The 16,047-nt window shown below is 32.0% G+C and overlaps 1 protein-coding gene across 3 annotated transcripts; it reads left to right on the top strand.

Annotated features, from left to right (window-relative positions):
• The first annotated feature begins 5,103 nt into the window (after window positions 1-5,103).
• On the top strand, window positions 5,104-11,489 carry LOC129317680 (uncharacterized). Of its 3 annotated transcripts, XM_054962031.1 has the most exons (12): window positions 5,114-5,233; window positions 6,828-7,044; window positions 7,368-7,715; window positions 7,934-8,017; window positions 8,240-8,370; window positions 8,506-8,603; window positions 9,293-9,381; window positions 9,463-9,577; window positions 9,847-9,998; window positions 10,085-10,155; window positions 10,586-10,700; window positions 11,130-11,489. In XM_054962031.1, the coding sequence occupies exons 3-12, from the start codon at window positions 7,482-7,484 to the stop codon at window positions 11,289-11,291; spliced, it is 1,251 nt and encodes a 416-aa protein (XP_054818006.1). In that variant the 5' UTR covers window positions 5,114-5,233; window positions 6,828-7,044; window positions 7,368-7,481; the 3' UTR covers window positions 11,292-11,489. The 3 variants fall into 3 exon arrangements, with proteins under 3 accessions (XP_054818007.1, XP_054818005.1, XP_054818006.1); XM_054962032.1 differs by lacking the exon at window positions 6,828-7,044 and having other exon boundaries at window positions 5,104-5,233; window positions 11,142-11,489; XM_054962030.1 differs by lacking the exon at window positions 6,828-7,044 and having other exon boundaries at window positions 5,104-5,233.
• The last annotated feature ends 4,558 nt before the right edge of the window (window positions 11,490-16,047 follow it).

Raw genomic sequence — 16,047 nt, 5'->3', positions numbered from 1 at the left:
CATCCCAAACTTCAACCTCAGCATCCCATACTTGAGTTGTTGGATTCCAAGCGAATCCACTCAAAACTTTTAAAAAATGTCATATACATCTAAAAAGTTTTTCTTTAAAGTCTTCCATTGATTTTCACATTTTCCTTTTCAATTTGTTTACCGAATAAAGCACTCAAATATTTACATATATAATCATAAGCTGTAGTGGTAAAAGTGTCATTAACATTGTGGCCTTTATGATATTCGATCATGAAAGCATCAACGAGGGCATCATCTATTAATCTTGTTCAGCTCAATGTCTCTTTATTATTGTTTGGTGCCATCCTATTTCATAACAATATAATCACATAATACTAATCCCAATCTGAAAAGTTAATTAAATTTCAATGTCTAACTAAACAAATAATACAAAGAAAATAAAGTCAATGAAACAACTAATTTCAATGTCTAATCAAGCCGCAATTAAACTTAATATAAGTCAATGTAATAATACAACATATTTCAATGTCTATAATAATACAATAGATTTTTAATTTATTGAGAAAATAAAATTTCAATCATCAAGTTCATACTCAAGAGCATCCAGATGTTCTTGATAATTTACCCACATCTGATTGGCTATATTTTCTCTAACAAGTTTACCTCAAGCAGCCTCATTATTGTCACCTCTTTAAACACAGTTATTATCATTTAAACACTTTTCTCTTGCAAGGCAGCATCAACTTCTTTTAAAAGATCTTTAATAGAGTCCATTCTCACAAGAAAGTTAGGAAGAATGCAACAGACATATGTTATCATTTTTTGAGTTTTAATTCCATATGTAGGTTCAGTTGCATTGGATAGAATGGCAAATTTTTTTTTCAAAACACCAAAAGCACGTTCAATGGCATTGCATAACTCTACATGTCAAAGGTTAAATAACTCTTTATAATTCAAGGGTAGATTTCCTTTTGAATATTCTTTCAAATGATAGTGGACTTCTCGGTAAGGTGTTATAAGTCCTCTTGTTAACATGAATCTACCATCAATAAGGTAATATTTACCTATCATAAAGGAAAATAATTACTATAATAATTTTACAATCACAAATGTAAACTTTATCAAAATTGGTAAAATATTTACCTTCAAAAATTATAAGCCTATCTTCTCGTGTTAATGTATTTTTAATGATTCTTGAGTCAGATGCAGTATCTTCCCATCTAGGGAGCACATGAGTGAACTTTAGATCAAATGTACATGCTACTAACATGTTCTATGTCTAGAGTTCCTTCCTACCACAGTATCTAGGAGCATCTAAAGAAGGCACTTTAACTCGTATATGTGTTCTATTAATAGCACCAACACAATCCTTAAAATATGGGAATAATTTCTTACCTTTTTCAATTTCAAGAGGGATGGTTGAGCCATTAGGTTAAGCAAGAAATTTTTCTTCTAATTGATAGCTGTCAAAACTTGATGAAAATGGCGACTAATTGTCTCACCAGAATGTCTAAATCAAAAATTCACTTCATGATTTTTTACATTGTGTGTCAATATATATAGAGTTTTTACAACCATTTCTTCCACACTTGACCATTGAGTGGGTTGCAGGCCAACCTCTCTTTCTAATATACCATACAATTCTAAAAAAGTTCTAGGAGTCGTTCTAATGATATTTCAACTAGATGGACAATTACTAATTCGACTCATTATTTCATCACGCATCATTTCTCTCTTACCACTTAAACTGTAACTTATTTTCTTTGAACACATCTCACTTGCATATACTTTTACAAGGATACAAGCAATAGAGCTAGTGCTCTTCGACACAATTCAAACCAATGTTATGCCAGTAAAAGATATTCAGATTCCTTGCTCATCTAACAAAGTAACCAAAAGCATAATGCAAATCAATAAACAAGCCACAATTATCATAAATAAGGGCAGAAGATTCAATTTCATGAACATAAAACAATGAATAATTGTGGTTAAAATCCTTAGCAAAAACATACAAAATAAAATTATTAGCATCATAAAGGCAATGTGGTTACCAAAAATGTACTAGTCAAACTAGATCAACAGTAGGCATGAAGCAAAACAAAAACATGAATAAACTTTATCATGTACTCATCCAAATATACATATATACATACAGTAGGAATTTAATTATTCAAATTAGAAATAGTAAGATCTCAATGTGACTCACTCATGAATGAGATTTTAAAGACATGCTTGTGAAATCAAACCTTGGTTTATCATATTATGAGTATTTCTATACTTTTTCCTCAAAGTAAAACTAGGAAACAAGTGATTAAAGAAAATGAGACACTCTGATTTTAGCTCAATTGAATTAATTTCTTTCAAACAATATCAGGATTACAATAATCACATATTCACGATACTATAAATGGAAGTCCAAAAATTTGACACTTAAATCAGTTTAATTAAGGGCCTAATTCAATGTATTGATGAACAAAAATTTTATTCATCAAAATGGAGAATCAACCCATGCCCTATTAATCAAGCAGAAAGAGCAAGAATAGAAGAAGCCAAACCTTGGTAGAGCAAAATGCATAAAAAGAGGACTCTAGGAGAACACCTAGGAAGTAAAAGCTGTAGAAGCTTCAGAATTCCTAGAGAACTTGAGAAGTTGCGAATTCGATTAGCAAGTAGCTGTGAATCAGAACAGGAGGAAGCGACAAATCAAAAGCAAAGATCATGTGCTTAAGATGAATCTCAAAACAAATCAAACAAAATGCATGGAGAAATAGCAGATCCATAACTAAGCAAAGATCGAAAGAGGGCGACAAAACAGGGAAGAACTCACAATTCAACGAGATGATATAGGGCGGGAGCTTCGAAGAATTTGATGGGACGACTCACAACTAGAGCTCTGAACACTCTAGACAAGACACACAGTAGGAGCTCTGGAGAATCAAAGAAGACAAGGATCTGTGATAGAACGAGAATGCTCCAGTCTCTCTTTACTTAGGAAAATCGGGGATATGTAAAATTGCTCCAACTATGTCCGTGAGCTTATTTTCTTCCAAGGGCAATACGAGAATATAATAAAAATTATAAGAGTACATTAGTCAACAAATTTAGCTCCCCTTCAAAAAAACTCTAATTTGAAGGGAGCCAAAATAAGGGCAGCGAAAGGAAATTTTTGGCTCCTTCCCTTCTAAAATTTTTTAACCAAATGAGGGAAAGGGAAAGGGCGCCCCTCCCCCCTTCCCTCCATTTTCCCCCAACTAAATAGAGCTTAAGAGAGTGCCTAAAATAATTGTCTAAGTGTCCATAGTTCAAATTAAGTGAGTTTTTTGAATTGAAAGCAATTCCCTTCCTTCTCTAACCTTTAATCTCTCTTTTCCCTCTAAATTCATGTTGCTTATGTTCCTCCTTTATGAATTTGAATTCTCCATTGTTTAGAAGTTGAAATTGGTTAGGAATTGATAATAGGTTGTTGTTATGACTCTAGGAACTATAGTTAATGCTGATTAAACTCTAATTGAACCTAGACTAGTGAATTGTCGTGTTAGGTTTCCTAGAACACCAAGATTTCATTTTTGTAGAGACTTGAAGAGGCGAATTGGTAATTTATTTAGGTTAATTAGGATGAGTAAAGTAAGATAGTTGAGTTTTTACATTTTCATAATCAGTTACAAGTATACTCAAGATACTTCTGCCTAGTTGAGCACTTTATTGAGAGGGATTGGGACAACAATTTAGTTAGACTTTCATAAATCACTATCAATACTTGTTAATTAGGCTTAGAAAATAAGAGGAATTCAATCAGGGTTCTAGTGTTATTTTCCCCCACTTGATTTTTTCCCCCAACTAGATCTTAACATGATTGCATGATTTAACTTTGTAGCTTCTAACTTGTAAGGAGTTCTAACTAGGGAGCTCCTATTTCGTTTGATTGGTGGTTCTTAGAAGCTCTATTTGGAAATCAAACCTCGAGTTATTGTGTTAAACTCGAGTTTAGGTAACCACATTTGAGTTTACATTATGCGCATGTGTTGGTAAGCGATTGTTTTCCGACTAATTATCAAATAAAAATAAAGGTTAAATAGCAAATTAGTCCATAAACAAATAAGGGTTAAATGGAAAATTAGCTCCTAAATTATAAGTCTAAAAATATCTATAACTTTAAACTTATTTTTTATATAATATCTCCCTTCAACTCTTAAAAACGATATAATGTTATATCTACTATTAATAAAAGTTAACTTTAACAAATAATTTACTAGAAAATTACAAAAAAAATGACATCAAAAATTATAGAAAAGAATCAAGAATTTCTATTAATATGAATTTTTTTTATTGCTCATATATATCCTCTTGTTGAAAGAAATTCGAAACACAATTAAGCATTAAGCATGAACACCTCTCAAAGTGAGGATTTAAATATTAATTTATCATGTTATAAGAAACTAGCTTCTTCCGTTAGATCTAACATAGTTGGTTCTAGTAATATAAATTTTAATTTAATATAAAATTAGTTTAATATAGTTTAATAAATATCAATGTAAAATATAAAATTTTTGTTATCATTTGTTTTGCCAAAATCTGTATTTTATTACTAGTAAATGTTTAATATATTTACGTATGAACGAAATTTTTAAAATAATTTGAGCAAAAAAATTTGTAAAATAATAGATATTTTATTTATTTATTTTATGAGAATAATTATTTTATTATTTTACATTTCTATATATTTTTAAATTATTATCTTCACTATTCATATATTTATTTTGCGTTAATATAAAATTATGTGTTACTATAACAAATTAAAATTTAAAATATATTTAATACTCTCCCGTTTAAAAATATAAGATATTTTTAATTAAATTTTATTCCTCAATAAAGTAATTACCTACTTTTAAATTAATCTTATTTTTTTATATTTATTTTTATTAAATACTCTATAATAAATATAAAATTATTATTAATAGGGATACTTTTAGAAAAAAAATAATTACATTTTAAAAAGTTAAAAATATTTTATATTTTTAAATATTTAATTTTTTAAAAAATAATTTATATTTTTTAACGAAGGGCAAGAGTTTGAATAATTAATTTCGTTCCTACACCAAATTCTTCCTAAAATTAATAATTATAACCCCTGATAAAACCCTTCCTCGTGATAGCCGCTACCGTTCTCTTCGTCGACGAACAACCATCCCATGCTCCATTCCTGTAGGACCCCGTCCACCGTTGTCAGCCCTGCGTGGTTCTTCTCGAGCAAGCAGTGAATAAGGTTCGAACCGTAGGGCTTTTTCTACTCCCAAAATCTGCTGAAAATGATTTATTCAATCTGATTTTGAATCTATATTTGAAATTGTTCCCCGTGTCAGCTGTTCCCTGCGTGCTGTTCTTGCTTTGTTTTAAATTTTTCATTTTAATTTGTCTTCGAATCTGGTCGTGTAATGGTTGAATATTGACGCCTTTGAATTTGGGATGAATGGTGTCTAATTGGCTATTACTTCTTCCCTCTTCATTTTGATTACTAGCGACTTGTATGATTTGGATATTGCTTTTTTGCAATGCTAGATTTGTTGTGTATTGGCATTCTCTTTATTAATCTTTTTATATTATCAATTTTGGAATTTCTCGAGGTATTTGTGATGTATGATCTTGTAAATGACATGGCTGGAATTGTGTCAATGTATTTGGAACAAAAATTAAAAGGATATTATATCAACTCTGCATATTTCAAAGATTTTTCCCGTCATGAAATCAGGATGTCTACAACAAAACAGGTTCGTTGGTTCCAATTATATGCTTATGTTTTTTGGGAACTCAGGATACTTAGGTGTAAGTGACTGTTTGAAATGGAAGATAATATCCCTGTTATAAATGCTACAAATTGTATAACTAGAGCTTATGTAGATAGGCAACTTCTAGAGAAAGGTAACAGTAATAAAAGAGGCATTCTTCAACACTAGCATACTGGCAACTCCTTTCACCTGGTTTTGTGAGAGTGGACATTGTTACGAGAAATGGATTAGCAACTTGTGGAGGTGTGGTTACAGATTCTCATAACAATTGGCGCTCTGGTTTCTGCTGCAAGTTGGGTGTCTATTCTCCAACTATTGCTGAACTTCTTGGAATCAAACTTGGTCTAGAATTCTGCTGGCATCATGGATTAAATAAGGTGGAGCTATTCAGTGACTGTGCTGCTGCTCTTAATTTAATTACAAGAGATCAAAATGGCTCTTATCCCTACCAAGACAACACTGAAGAGATTATAAAACTTTTGAATAGGGACTGGTCTGTAACCGCTAATTTTATGTTTAGGGAGGCTAATTGTATAGCCAACTCCTTAGCTAGAAAATGTCACGAGTTAGAAAACAACATGCACATCTTTGATCAAAAAACACCCTTCATCTAGGGTGGTAGTTGATGAAAGATCTCTTTTGATTTCCTCTTGTATCTGTTTTTCAGCTATAATAGCACGTTTTCCATTCAAAGGGAAAAATATTTCAAAGATTTTTACTGCCCCCACTGAGTGTAGTATAGGTCTGCCTATGGTTACAGCTACAAGTCACTGTAAATGGATATTGCGAGTAATCCCAGTTTTGAAGGAAATGAGAGTCTCACTCCCAATTCTGATAATCCAACTCCTAATTCCAATACTTGCATTCGTACTCCCAATACTATTGTGAGTAGTATTGTTCCATTTACTTGAGAATTAATGGTTTTTTATTTAAATATTAATATTAATTTTTTCATAGTCAAATATGAATATTTTTGTATATTTTAATTAAATTATATTATTTTAGTGATGACCTGTCTAATCGTAAGTTGACACTTGGTTGAATCATTGACCCTTGACGCATTGTAATGACCAGGTACCTTGTCTTTTTGTCATCATTCTTTGAGTAAACTTTGAAAACCTAATTGAGTGCTCCCATGCCACTATGGGCCTGTCTCCAGCCTCAACATCACTCATCGTCTCACCCTTCATGCTTTCATCTTGTCTCTGACCCTCAGTCTCACACTTATCTGTGCATCCTCAGCTCGCCGTCACCACAAAGCTCACACTCTTACACTCTATTGTGCTTCCAGGTTTTGCCTGTATTTTTTTATCTCTGTTCTCACCTCTGTTTTGTCATCTCTTGTGATGATTACCTAGCGTCCTTACATTCTTTGAATAAGTTAGAGAAGAAAGTGTTCTTTACAGAAGGAAATGACAATGAATTGAAAGTAAACCAACCTCCCTCTTTGCTGTCGTATCAATTTTACTGGTATGATGATATATTTGTGCTGCTCAGCTGTGATCTTTTTGCTGGATCAGTTCTGCATATATTTGGTTTTAAATCTAACTAGATGACAACTGTGCGATTAATTTTTCCTTATATTGTTTTCCCCTAATCTGCCTAACCTTTTAGGTCTCTGATCGCTGTTGTGGTTCAAACCATTTAGTTTGAGCTTTTTACCTACTCTTGCTCTGCATCAAGTAATCGGGAAGACACAGCACACTTGGCAGTTAACTGCTATTTGGGATGAATATGGATGTCAATGTCATTGCAGATCCCACAGAGAAGCTTAAGGGTGTCCAAATCTCATCCCTTGATGATAATGATGATGAAGAGGTCCATATTGATGATGAGCATGAAGAATATGACTCTAACGATGAGGAGGAGGAAGACCCTATTACTTTAGGTTTCGTTGAGAAACCTAAAAATAAATGGTCTCTTCAACGGCAATATTTTCCAAGCAAAGCTGGAGGTGCCCCGGTAAATATATTATTTGATCAAATTCTTTTTTGATTGCAATAGAAAATGAGGGTGAGAAGGTGGAAGAGGAAGTTAATTTGTGTGTGTGTGTGTGTTATGGGAATAAGGATAAAGAAGAAGCTATTCAAGCCTTGCATATTTTGAAAAAATAAAAAATAAAATTTTTTGTTTGTGAAACACTAATTTATGACTTGATGGTTTTATTTGTTTATAAATAGGCTTGGCTTGACCCAGTAAATATACCGCTTGGAAGGTCATGTACATGTGACATATGTGGAGAGCCTTTGCAATTTCTTCTCCAGGTAGGTTCCTTATGAAGCTAATGCCTCTTTTATAAGTTTATGACTTTCTTATTTTTTGAGCAATCTTTAGTTTTGATGGCCAATATTTATTACCAAGTTTGATGAAATATATCCTTACTCTTGAAATTATCTCTAAATTGTTGTTACATCTTCTTTAGTACGTGTCTATTTGGCTGAGTTTTGCTGGTGGATGATGATTTTCTTTAACCTTTGTACTACAAGGTTTATGCGCCAACTGAAGAGGAAAGTACATTTCACCGGATGTTATTTGTTTTCGTGTGTCCTTCAATGAAATGTCTTCTTAGGGATCAGCATGAGCAATGGAAACGTCATCCAGAGAAGCCATCTAGAAGGTATTGCTGACAAATCTTAATCTCTTTGCTGTTTGCGTTCTTTGATCAATTTTCATTAGCTATGACTATGAGACAAATCTTCCTTTCACTTCGTTTTCCTGTTGCATAGTTCTAATTATGCTATGCACTCTGAAGTGTGAAGGTTTTCCGTTGCCAGTTACCACGTGATAATCCTTTTTACTCCAGTGAACGTCCTAAATATGATGGGAGTGACAAACCTGTTGGCAGTGGAGGTCAGTTCTATTATGCTTCCTTTTTTCTCCCTGAAGGGCAAAAAATCTATTTCATTTTGCTAGAATCATTAACTCTCAAAGCAATCTTAAAATTTTATTACGAGAATTCATGCAAGTTTTAACTTATTTTTTCTGCACACTTGGAAGCAAAATTTGCTACCTTTTAAAACACAAGATAGTGCTTATATGGATTTATGAATGTTTTGGGGGACAGAGAGTGAATTCCTAACTATGAAGAGCTATCATGTTATGTTGGATTGATAATGTTTTGTGGTATAGTTTGATAGAATGCTGCTTTGGGGCTGTACTTGTTGGATTTCTTAGTTTATGTTGATTTATGAACATTATTGTCCCTGATTGCATGCTAGTGGGGTGAGTCATTCAAAGAATCCATTGTGATTTCAAAATACTTTATGATTCATATGCTAATTGCCATCTGCCTTTCTGCTTAATGTTACATTTCAACCTCAGTTAAGTCAAATTTATTAGCCTGAATGAGTCGCTCATTACTTTGCTTTCTTTGGTGCTGTAACGCATGTTCTACCTGCATTTTTCTAAACTAAATTTAATGACAATCTGTATTGCCTACATTCATCTATATATTTATAATTGGATTAACTCTTACTAATGCCTCAAGAAGTAATTGGAATAAATGAACAATGTGTTGACCAGCTTCTTTGAACTTTTAGCTGCTTTATGTGATTGGTGTGGTACATGGAAAGGAGATAAACTCTGCAGTAGTTGTAGACAAGTGCGGTATTGCTCTGAGAAGCACCAGGTAACTATTTCTTAAATTTGTTTTAGTTCTCTAATTATAAATTTGATTAGTAAAAAACTCCTTTTCTCATTCAACTTTCAGGTCAGGCATTGGCGTTCTGGTCATAAAATTGCTTGTCCGCAGATGAAAATTTCTTCTCCTACAGCTACATCTGGACCCAACAACTGCAGAACCATTTCAGCCGAGTCTAAGAAAGGTTGGTGGTCTAAAGCTTTGTAGACTATTACAGGGGCATACAAGGTTGTTGAGAAATGAAAATTGCGGTCACATCCTTGAAAACTCCAAATGTGAAGAAACCAGTTATAATGATGATGTTAAACTAGTTAAACTCCAAGGCATAAAATCGTTATAAATTAGTCCAATAAAAGTCACGTAGAAACATTCATTGTAGAGAGCTATTGTCTAGAGGCATTTTGTGATATTTAAATTTTTGCATGTTTAACAGTCATTCTTTATGCAATACAGGTGCTAGCAACACTCTGTGGCCTGAATTTGAGATCATTATTGAAGATGAAAGTGATAACACAGACATTTCTGAGAGCAATGCTTTAACTAGTTCTTTGATCTCAAAGAACAGAATCGATGACGCAATGAATTCCATATTGGAGAATTTTCAGGTATTGCCTCAAATTCACCTGTAATTGATAGTATAGTTTATATGCAACTGCATTCTTTGTCATTTGTTTTTTGGGCCTGTGAACAGGGTGATGATGACAAAAAGAGTTGGGTCTACTTCCAGGAGCGTATTGCTTCAGCCCCTGAACAAATATTGAGGTGATTATTGCTTAACTGACTGAAATTCTGTTGGAGAATTGCTTCAAGCACCCCAGCAATGTTTGGTGAACAGAATTCATTGCATCTTGATGTGATAAAAAAGCTTGAAAGTGAGAGATTTTTTCCCGACTGGTCTAGAATGGCATTTATGATACTTATATTATGAACAGATTAACGGTTGTGACTATGCTGCATTATGTAACCTGACAATAACTGGTGTGAATGTTTGGAGTCACAATGTCAGAAACTTAGATTACCCAATTTAAATATCTACACTTGCCAATACTTTGATCTAATGGCAGTAAGAGGTGTGATGACAAACATGAACGAGTTTTACCTGTCTGAGGAAATTTTGGCTAGTCTTGCCGCTATTCATTGTACACTATACTTTTTTTCTTGCATTTTTAATAGCTTATTTTGTAAACAACAGGTATTATAAAAATACTAATGCAAGACCCATATGGCCTGTTTCAAGTGGTCGACCATCTAAAGCTGACATCCCTAAATGCAGTTACTGTGGTGGTTCTATGTCTTGTGAGTTTCAGGTAAGATTTCGAGGATTCGTTGATGGAAACCCAATGTATATACAATTTGTTACTCATGTTCGAGATATTGTTATAAAATTTATAACTAAGATAAAAATGTTAAGATAGATGTATGAGAATACATGAAAAGATACAATCCATATTGAGATGATGGTAAGCTATCGTTTGAGATGGTTTGAATATGTATAAAAAATATCATGAGAGATTCTGATTGAGTGAAATAGATAATATTGAATCCTGTTAAGAGAGGTAAAAGAAGATTAAAGAAAACATTTTTGGAAGTTGAGCAAAATATTAGGGTTAACAATATTTTCAAAGGTTTAGTTGCTAATAGAACATAGTAGTATCATACAATTCATATAATCACCTACAGTGGGATAAGGGTGGTTGTTTCTTTGTTGGTTACTAATTTGTGAATGTTGGCGCTAGGTTCTGCCACAGCTACTATATTACTTAGGCGTGGACAATGAGGTGGATTCTATGGATTGGGCTTCAATTGTCGTGTTTGCATGTGAAGCATCTTGTGACTCCGTTGTGGCTTACAAAGAAGAATATGCTTGGGTTCAACTTTACCTACCTTCCACCGCCTGACTTGACAGTTGAATTGTCTTTTTTTTTGTTTTTAAATAGAGCAAGTATGAGATAGAAAATGTAGTGATGTGGTATGAAAAGAAAATTGTTTTTTATGTTGTTATAGGATATTGATTTTGTAATTGAGAATATTCAGTTTTGATTCATATTTTATTCTTATTATGAATGCCCATGATAATATTGGTTTGAAGTTCTCTACAGCTAATGCCTATTTTGAGACTTATTTGGATTACCGGGAAAATGGGGTAGTCCTTTGATGATTATGCTTAAAATAAAAGCTTTTGATTAATGGGAGATAAAAGACTATACCTTAGAAGCAAGTTGTTGAAAACTAGACTAGTCATGAACTGATTAAGTCACTGATTTAAGGGTTAACAATTAAAATTGTAGTCAAATTATGATTAAATTGATTATAAATAAAGTATTTTATTAAACCAATTAAGATGTTAATTAAATGGTTTTCTGATTTAACTGGACAGGTTCACTCAAATTTTCATAATACGCCTAAAAGGGACATCAGAAGGCATTATTAAGTACAAAGGAAAATTTTTAATGCCCTGTATAAATTAATCGACCAATATAAGATCCAGCTAGCTAAAAAGTATTAAGTTCGATGCCAGGATAGATTATTAAAAGTTGAGGTGTGACAATATATGAAGGAAGGGATACAAGAAGGACAATTTGCAACAATCTTTTTTTATGACAAAATATTGGGATCATGAAATTTTTAGTCTTGAAAATTTGTCTCGGTTATTAATTTAATAGCTTAAATTTAATTTTTGTCAATTTTATTCTTTACATTTTTAAAATTACAATGTTAGTTTTTTTAAATTTTAAAACACAAATTGATTCTCAAATTAATTTGATATGTAAAGTATATTGACGGCTTGACATGTATATTTAATGAAATGAGAATAAATTAATCTTTAAATTAGTTTAATTTTTATCAAATTAGTCTCTTATGTTATATTTTGTTCTTTTATTTTTAAAAATTTCAGAATCCATTTTTTCTTACCTAAATAATTATTTTTTTTTATTAATCTACATGACTATCACTAATACTTTGTTATCCATATTAACAGTTTTAACAATGTTACAATATTTATGATAGTGTGTTTATATATGTTTGGCAATCAGCTTAGGTTAACCAACAATGATTTATGCGGATTGATTTGATTGCCCCTATGTGCTGAAATCAATATTACGTGGATCAGTTGCAATATCGTTTTTTATTTTTTTTGGGGTATTGTTTTAGAGTTGCAAGTGTCAATTTACTTAGCCACGTTGCATGAAAGAGGAGTAGGAACTATCAAATATTTGGCTAAGACGTTGGTGGAGCTGTATTACAGTTTATGCCATGGTAATTTCTTAATTCACTCTACGGGTTAGGTTAGGATCTAAGTAATACGTTAGTTATAGGTAATTTTGAAACATAGAAAAATTATTATAAATTTATTCAGGAGTAAGAAATTTAGAAAATAAGTAAAATAATTTAAGAAACAAAATTTACCAAGAACAGATTAAATTATAAGGATTCAATTTCAACAACAACAATAATAGTGTGTGTATTACTCCCTCCATTTAAAAATATTTTACATTTTTAATCGAATTTCACCCCTCAATAAAGTAGTTGTCTATTTTTAAATTAACCCTATCTTTTTATATTTACCTTTATTAAGCTCTCTACAATAAATATAAAAGTCATTCACCAATAGAAGTACTTTTGAAAAAAAAAAGAAAATAATTACACCTCAAAAAATTAAAAATATCTTATATTTTTTTAACATACAACCCTCAAAAAATACTTTACATTTTTTAATAGAGGGAGTACTTATTTTCTAAATTACTTGCTACTTAATAAATTTATAATAATTTTCTATCCCACGAAATTTCCTTTCTATACCTCAAAATTATCTATAATTAACTTATTATCCATAAAATAAAATCTTGAATATTACAGGCCCCTTGACGGAAGATGGTGTTATTGATAAATATAGCATAAACTTCCTTTATAATTGATGGTGCAGTGTACGATACTGACCCTAGGTTTTCTAAGCGAAAGGTTTAGAGTTCGTTAAGTCTTTATTAGTCTCTCTCCAATATCAAAGGCTCGTGCACACCAGAGACCAGGGCGTGCTGGAAGAACTCGACCTGGCATTTTTTTTACTTTTACAATAAAAGAAGAATTTCAAAAATGAACTTTAGCCCCCAAACTATCCTGAAATTTTAAAGACACGTCATGCCAACACTAATGTTGTTACCTTGAAAAAATTGGGTATTAGATAACTTAGTGCATTTTGATTTTATGGATCCTCTGCTTCCAAGCAATGTTTTGGAACTCAGATCAAAAGTCAAATTGAAAAGAGTAATGGGTCGTAGTTTTCATGATTCAACTAATTAGAACAGCGATTGAACTAGTAAAATAAAAATTAATATTTATATATACAAAATATAAATAAAATATTAATTTATCAATGATACTTGGGATTTCAATGCTAAATGCTAGACACCTAAACCTTTGGAGTTGAAGGCAGATGCATGTCAGCACAAGATCATGATCTTGAAGCAAAATGCTAGAGCTGAAGGCATGCCATCATGTCATGACTCACAATCTTTCAATCTTAATACTAAAGGCTAGATTGTTAGAGCTGGAAGCAAAGACTTGAGGAAAGGTCAGAGGTTGAGCTTGGATAGAAAGATCAAAGGTTAGAAAAGAGAACACAAAAGAAAACTAGATATTAGAAAAGAAAAATTATAAATTTGAGCGACTTAGCCTGAATTTTTTTTTGTTGCTTTGACCTGAGTTGACCCACTCTGATTTCTAGGTCAGATCAAGTTCTCTTAAAGCTAGTCGAGTCAACCTAGTCTAAATTCTATATCGGTAGTTAGACCAAGCCATTTTGATTAGCAGGTAGCGATTGGATTGTCTGGTCTGATTCGATTTTGAAAACAATACTTCCAAGATCTTGATGTGTGCATTGGAAGCATTCAGTTACTCAGTTGCTCTGGATGATAATGATAACTTAACAAAGATGGGAGAAATTATGAATGGATTTCCCTTGGACTTTGGATGTCAATGTTGCTTTGTTGTGAGTTCTGACACAACCTTCCACACAATCTACTAATCAATTCAAAATCATTTACTTTGAAGGATTGGAATCCCAATATAAAACATTTCTAAAATAATTTCATAAATACTCAAGTTGTAAAACCCTACATAGTAGAAGTATCAAGCTTGTTTTGTAATCTAACCCATGACATTGGTTTTGTTTAAATCTAATTTCTTGTTTAAAAATTGAACACCCAAGTACATTTTGATATGTTTTATGTCAAAATTTGCCACTTGAATATCACCATTTAAAACCACAAGTCATTGGCTATTTCTAAATTCTTGACTGCATCTAAATAGACATTGTACACCTGATTGAATAATTTTATAAACAATATAACACACCCATACACATTTGGCCTATAAACTACTATATTGCATATATTTTGACACAATTCATTTCTTTTTTTTTTCATTACCATACCAGGCCAAAGTTCACATAACACATGTATTGCCTTTTCACACACACATAAACACATCCACTAGCCTGCACTACCATTTTCACTACATACACACATATATACATAATGGGATAGGATATCAAAACTTATCACATTTACAACTAAACATGTAAATGCACAATAGAACCATCTCTATGGCAACTTACATATATAAACACTACTATATATATATATATATATTTATATCCAAATTTATTACATCAATTTACAATGGATTTTTCAAAGGAATCTTTATTCAACATGTTTCCTTTCCTTTTGCACTACTAGTGTCAGAACCTGAAAAATATAAATAACCATGGGTGAGATAATAATTTCATTAACCAATATAGCTCATTGAATGTCTATTATCACAAATAACTATGTCAAAGTAACAAAACTAAAGTAATAGCTTATATATATAAATATATATATATATATATATATTAAAAACATATAGAATTTCCTCTTTCCAAAGCATTTCTACACAGTTACCACAATAGATTGATCATCTAACCATCGAGCCTCCAATGTTCCTCGACACGAAACCATAGGCTTTACTGGATCAATGGTGTATTGACCTGAGCACACTTTCAGTGGTAGAAACACTCAACTAAAAGTAATCTATCCTACCTATGGATTATGGTTTCCCACATCTCACATACTTGTGATAAAGGTGTTGTTAACTCCTAACCACACCCTAACGAGCACTAGGGAGTTGCTAGACTTTCCAAGTGTTCCATGGTAATAATCTTAATATAATGCTGTATTGGATTACCTATAGTACTAGCCCTAAAATGTTATACTGGATGTCCCATGGAGCCAGCCTAATTATATGAATTTATTCACTCACATCTCCACACACACACGCACATCCATACATTTCCTGGGTGAACTCCCACCTCCTATGATCATGCTTCTCACACACATATCACTATTTTCCATAATTTACCCTACACACACACACACACACACACAGACACTTACATATATTTAGATTAGTCAAAGCCAATAATCATTGAACTTTCATTTTATAAAACCATTTAATGCTAAAATCAAATGAAACAAAATCATGTATAGAAACTAATAAAACAATGATTTAACAATCATACAATCACTTTTACACAGTTATAATAGCTAATAAATATAACAAACTCTATGGTTACTTCAACCTTTTGTTTGCAAGAAAAGGTAACCCATGTACCAAAAC

Source organism: Prosopis cineraria, unplaced genomic scaffold (assembly GCF_029017545.1).
Source record: "Prosopis cineraria cultivar Desert tree isolate PC_DT_omini unplaced genomic scaffold, ASM2901754v1 PC8, whole genome shotgun sequence".
Classification (NCBI taxonomy): Eukaryota; Viridiplantae; Streptophyta; class Magnoliopsida; order Fabales; family Fabaceae; genus Prosopis; species Prosopis cineraria.
This window is presented reverse-complemented; position numbering and strand designations above follow the sequence as displayed.

What these genes read in the sequence shown, in the direction of transcription:
- LOC129317680 (XM_054962030.1), top strand. Translation starts at nt 7,482, where the DNA reads ATGAATATGGATGTCAATGTCATTGCAGATCCCACAGAGAAGCTTAAG. An exon ending in ATTGCTCTGAGAAGCACCAG is followed by an intron (nt 9,382 to 9,462) that starts GTAACTATTTCT and finishes TTCAACTTTCAG; the next exon opens with GTCAGGCATTGGCGTTCTGG. An exon ending in CCATATTGGAGAATTTTCAG is followed by an intron (nt 9,999 to 10,084) that starts GTATTGCCTCAA and finishes GCCTGTGAACAG; the next exon opens with GGTGATGATGACAAAAAGAG.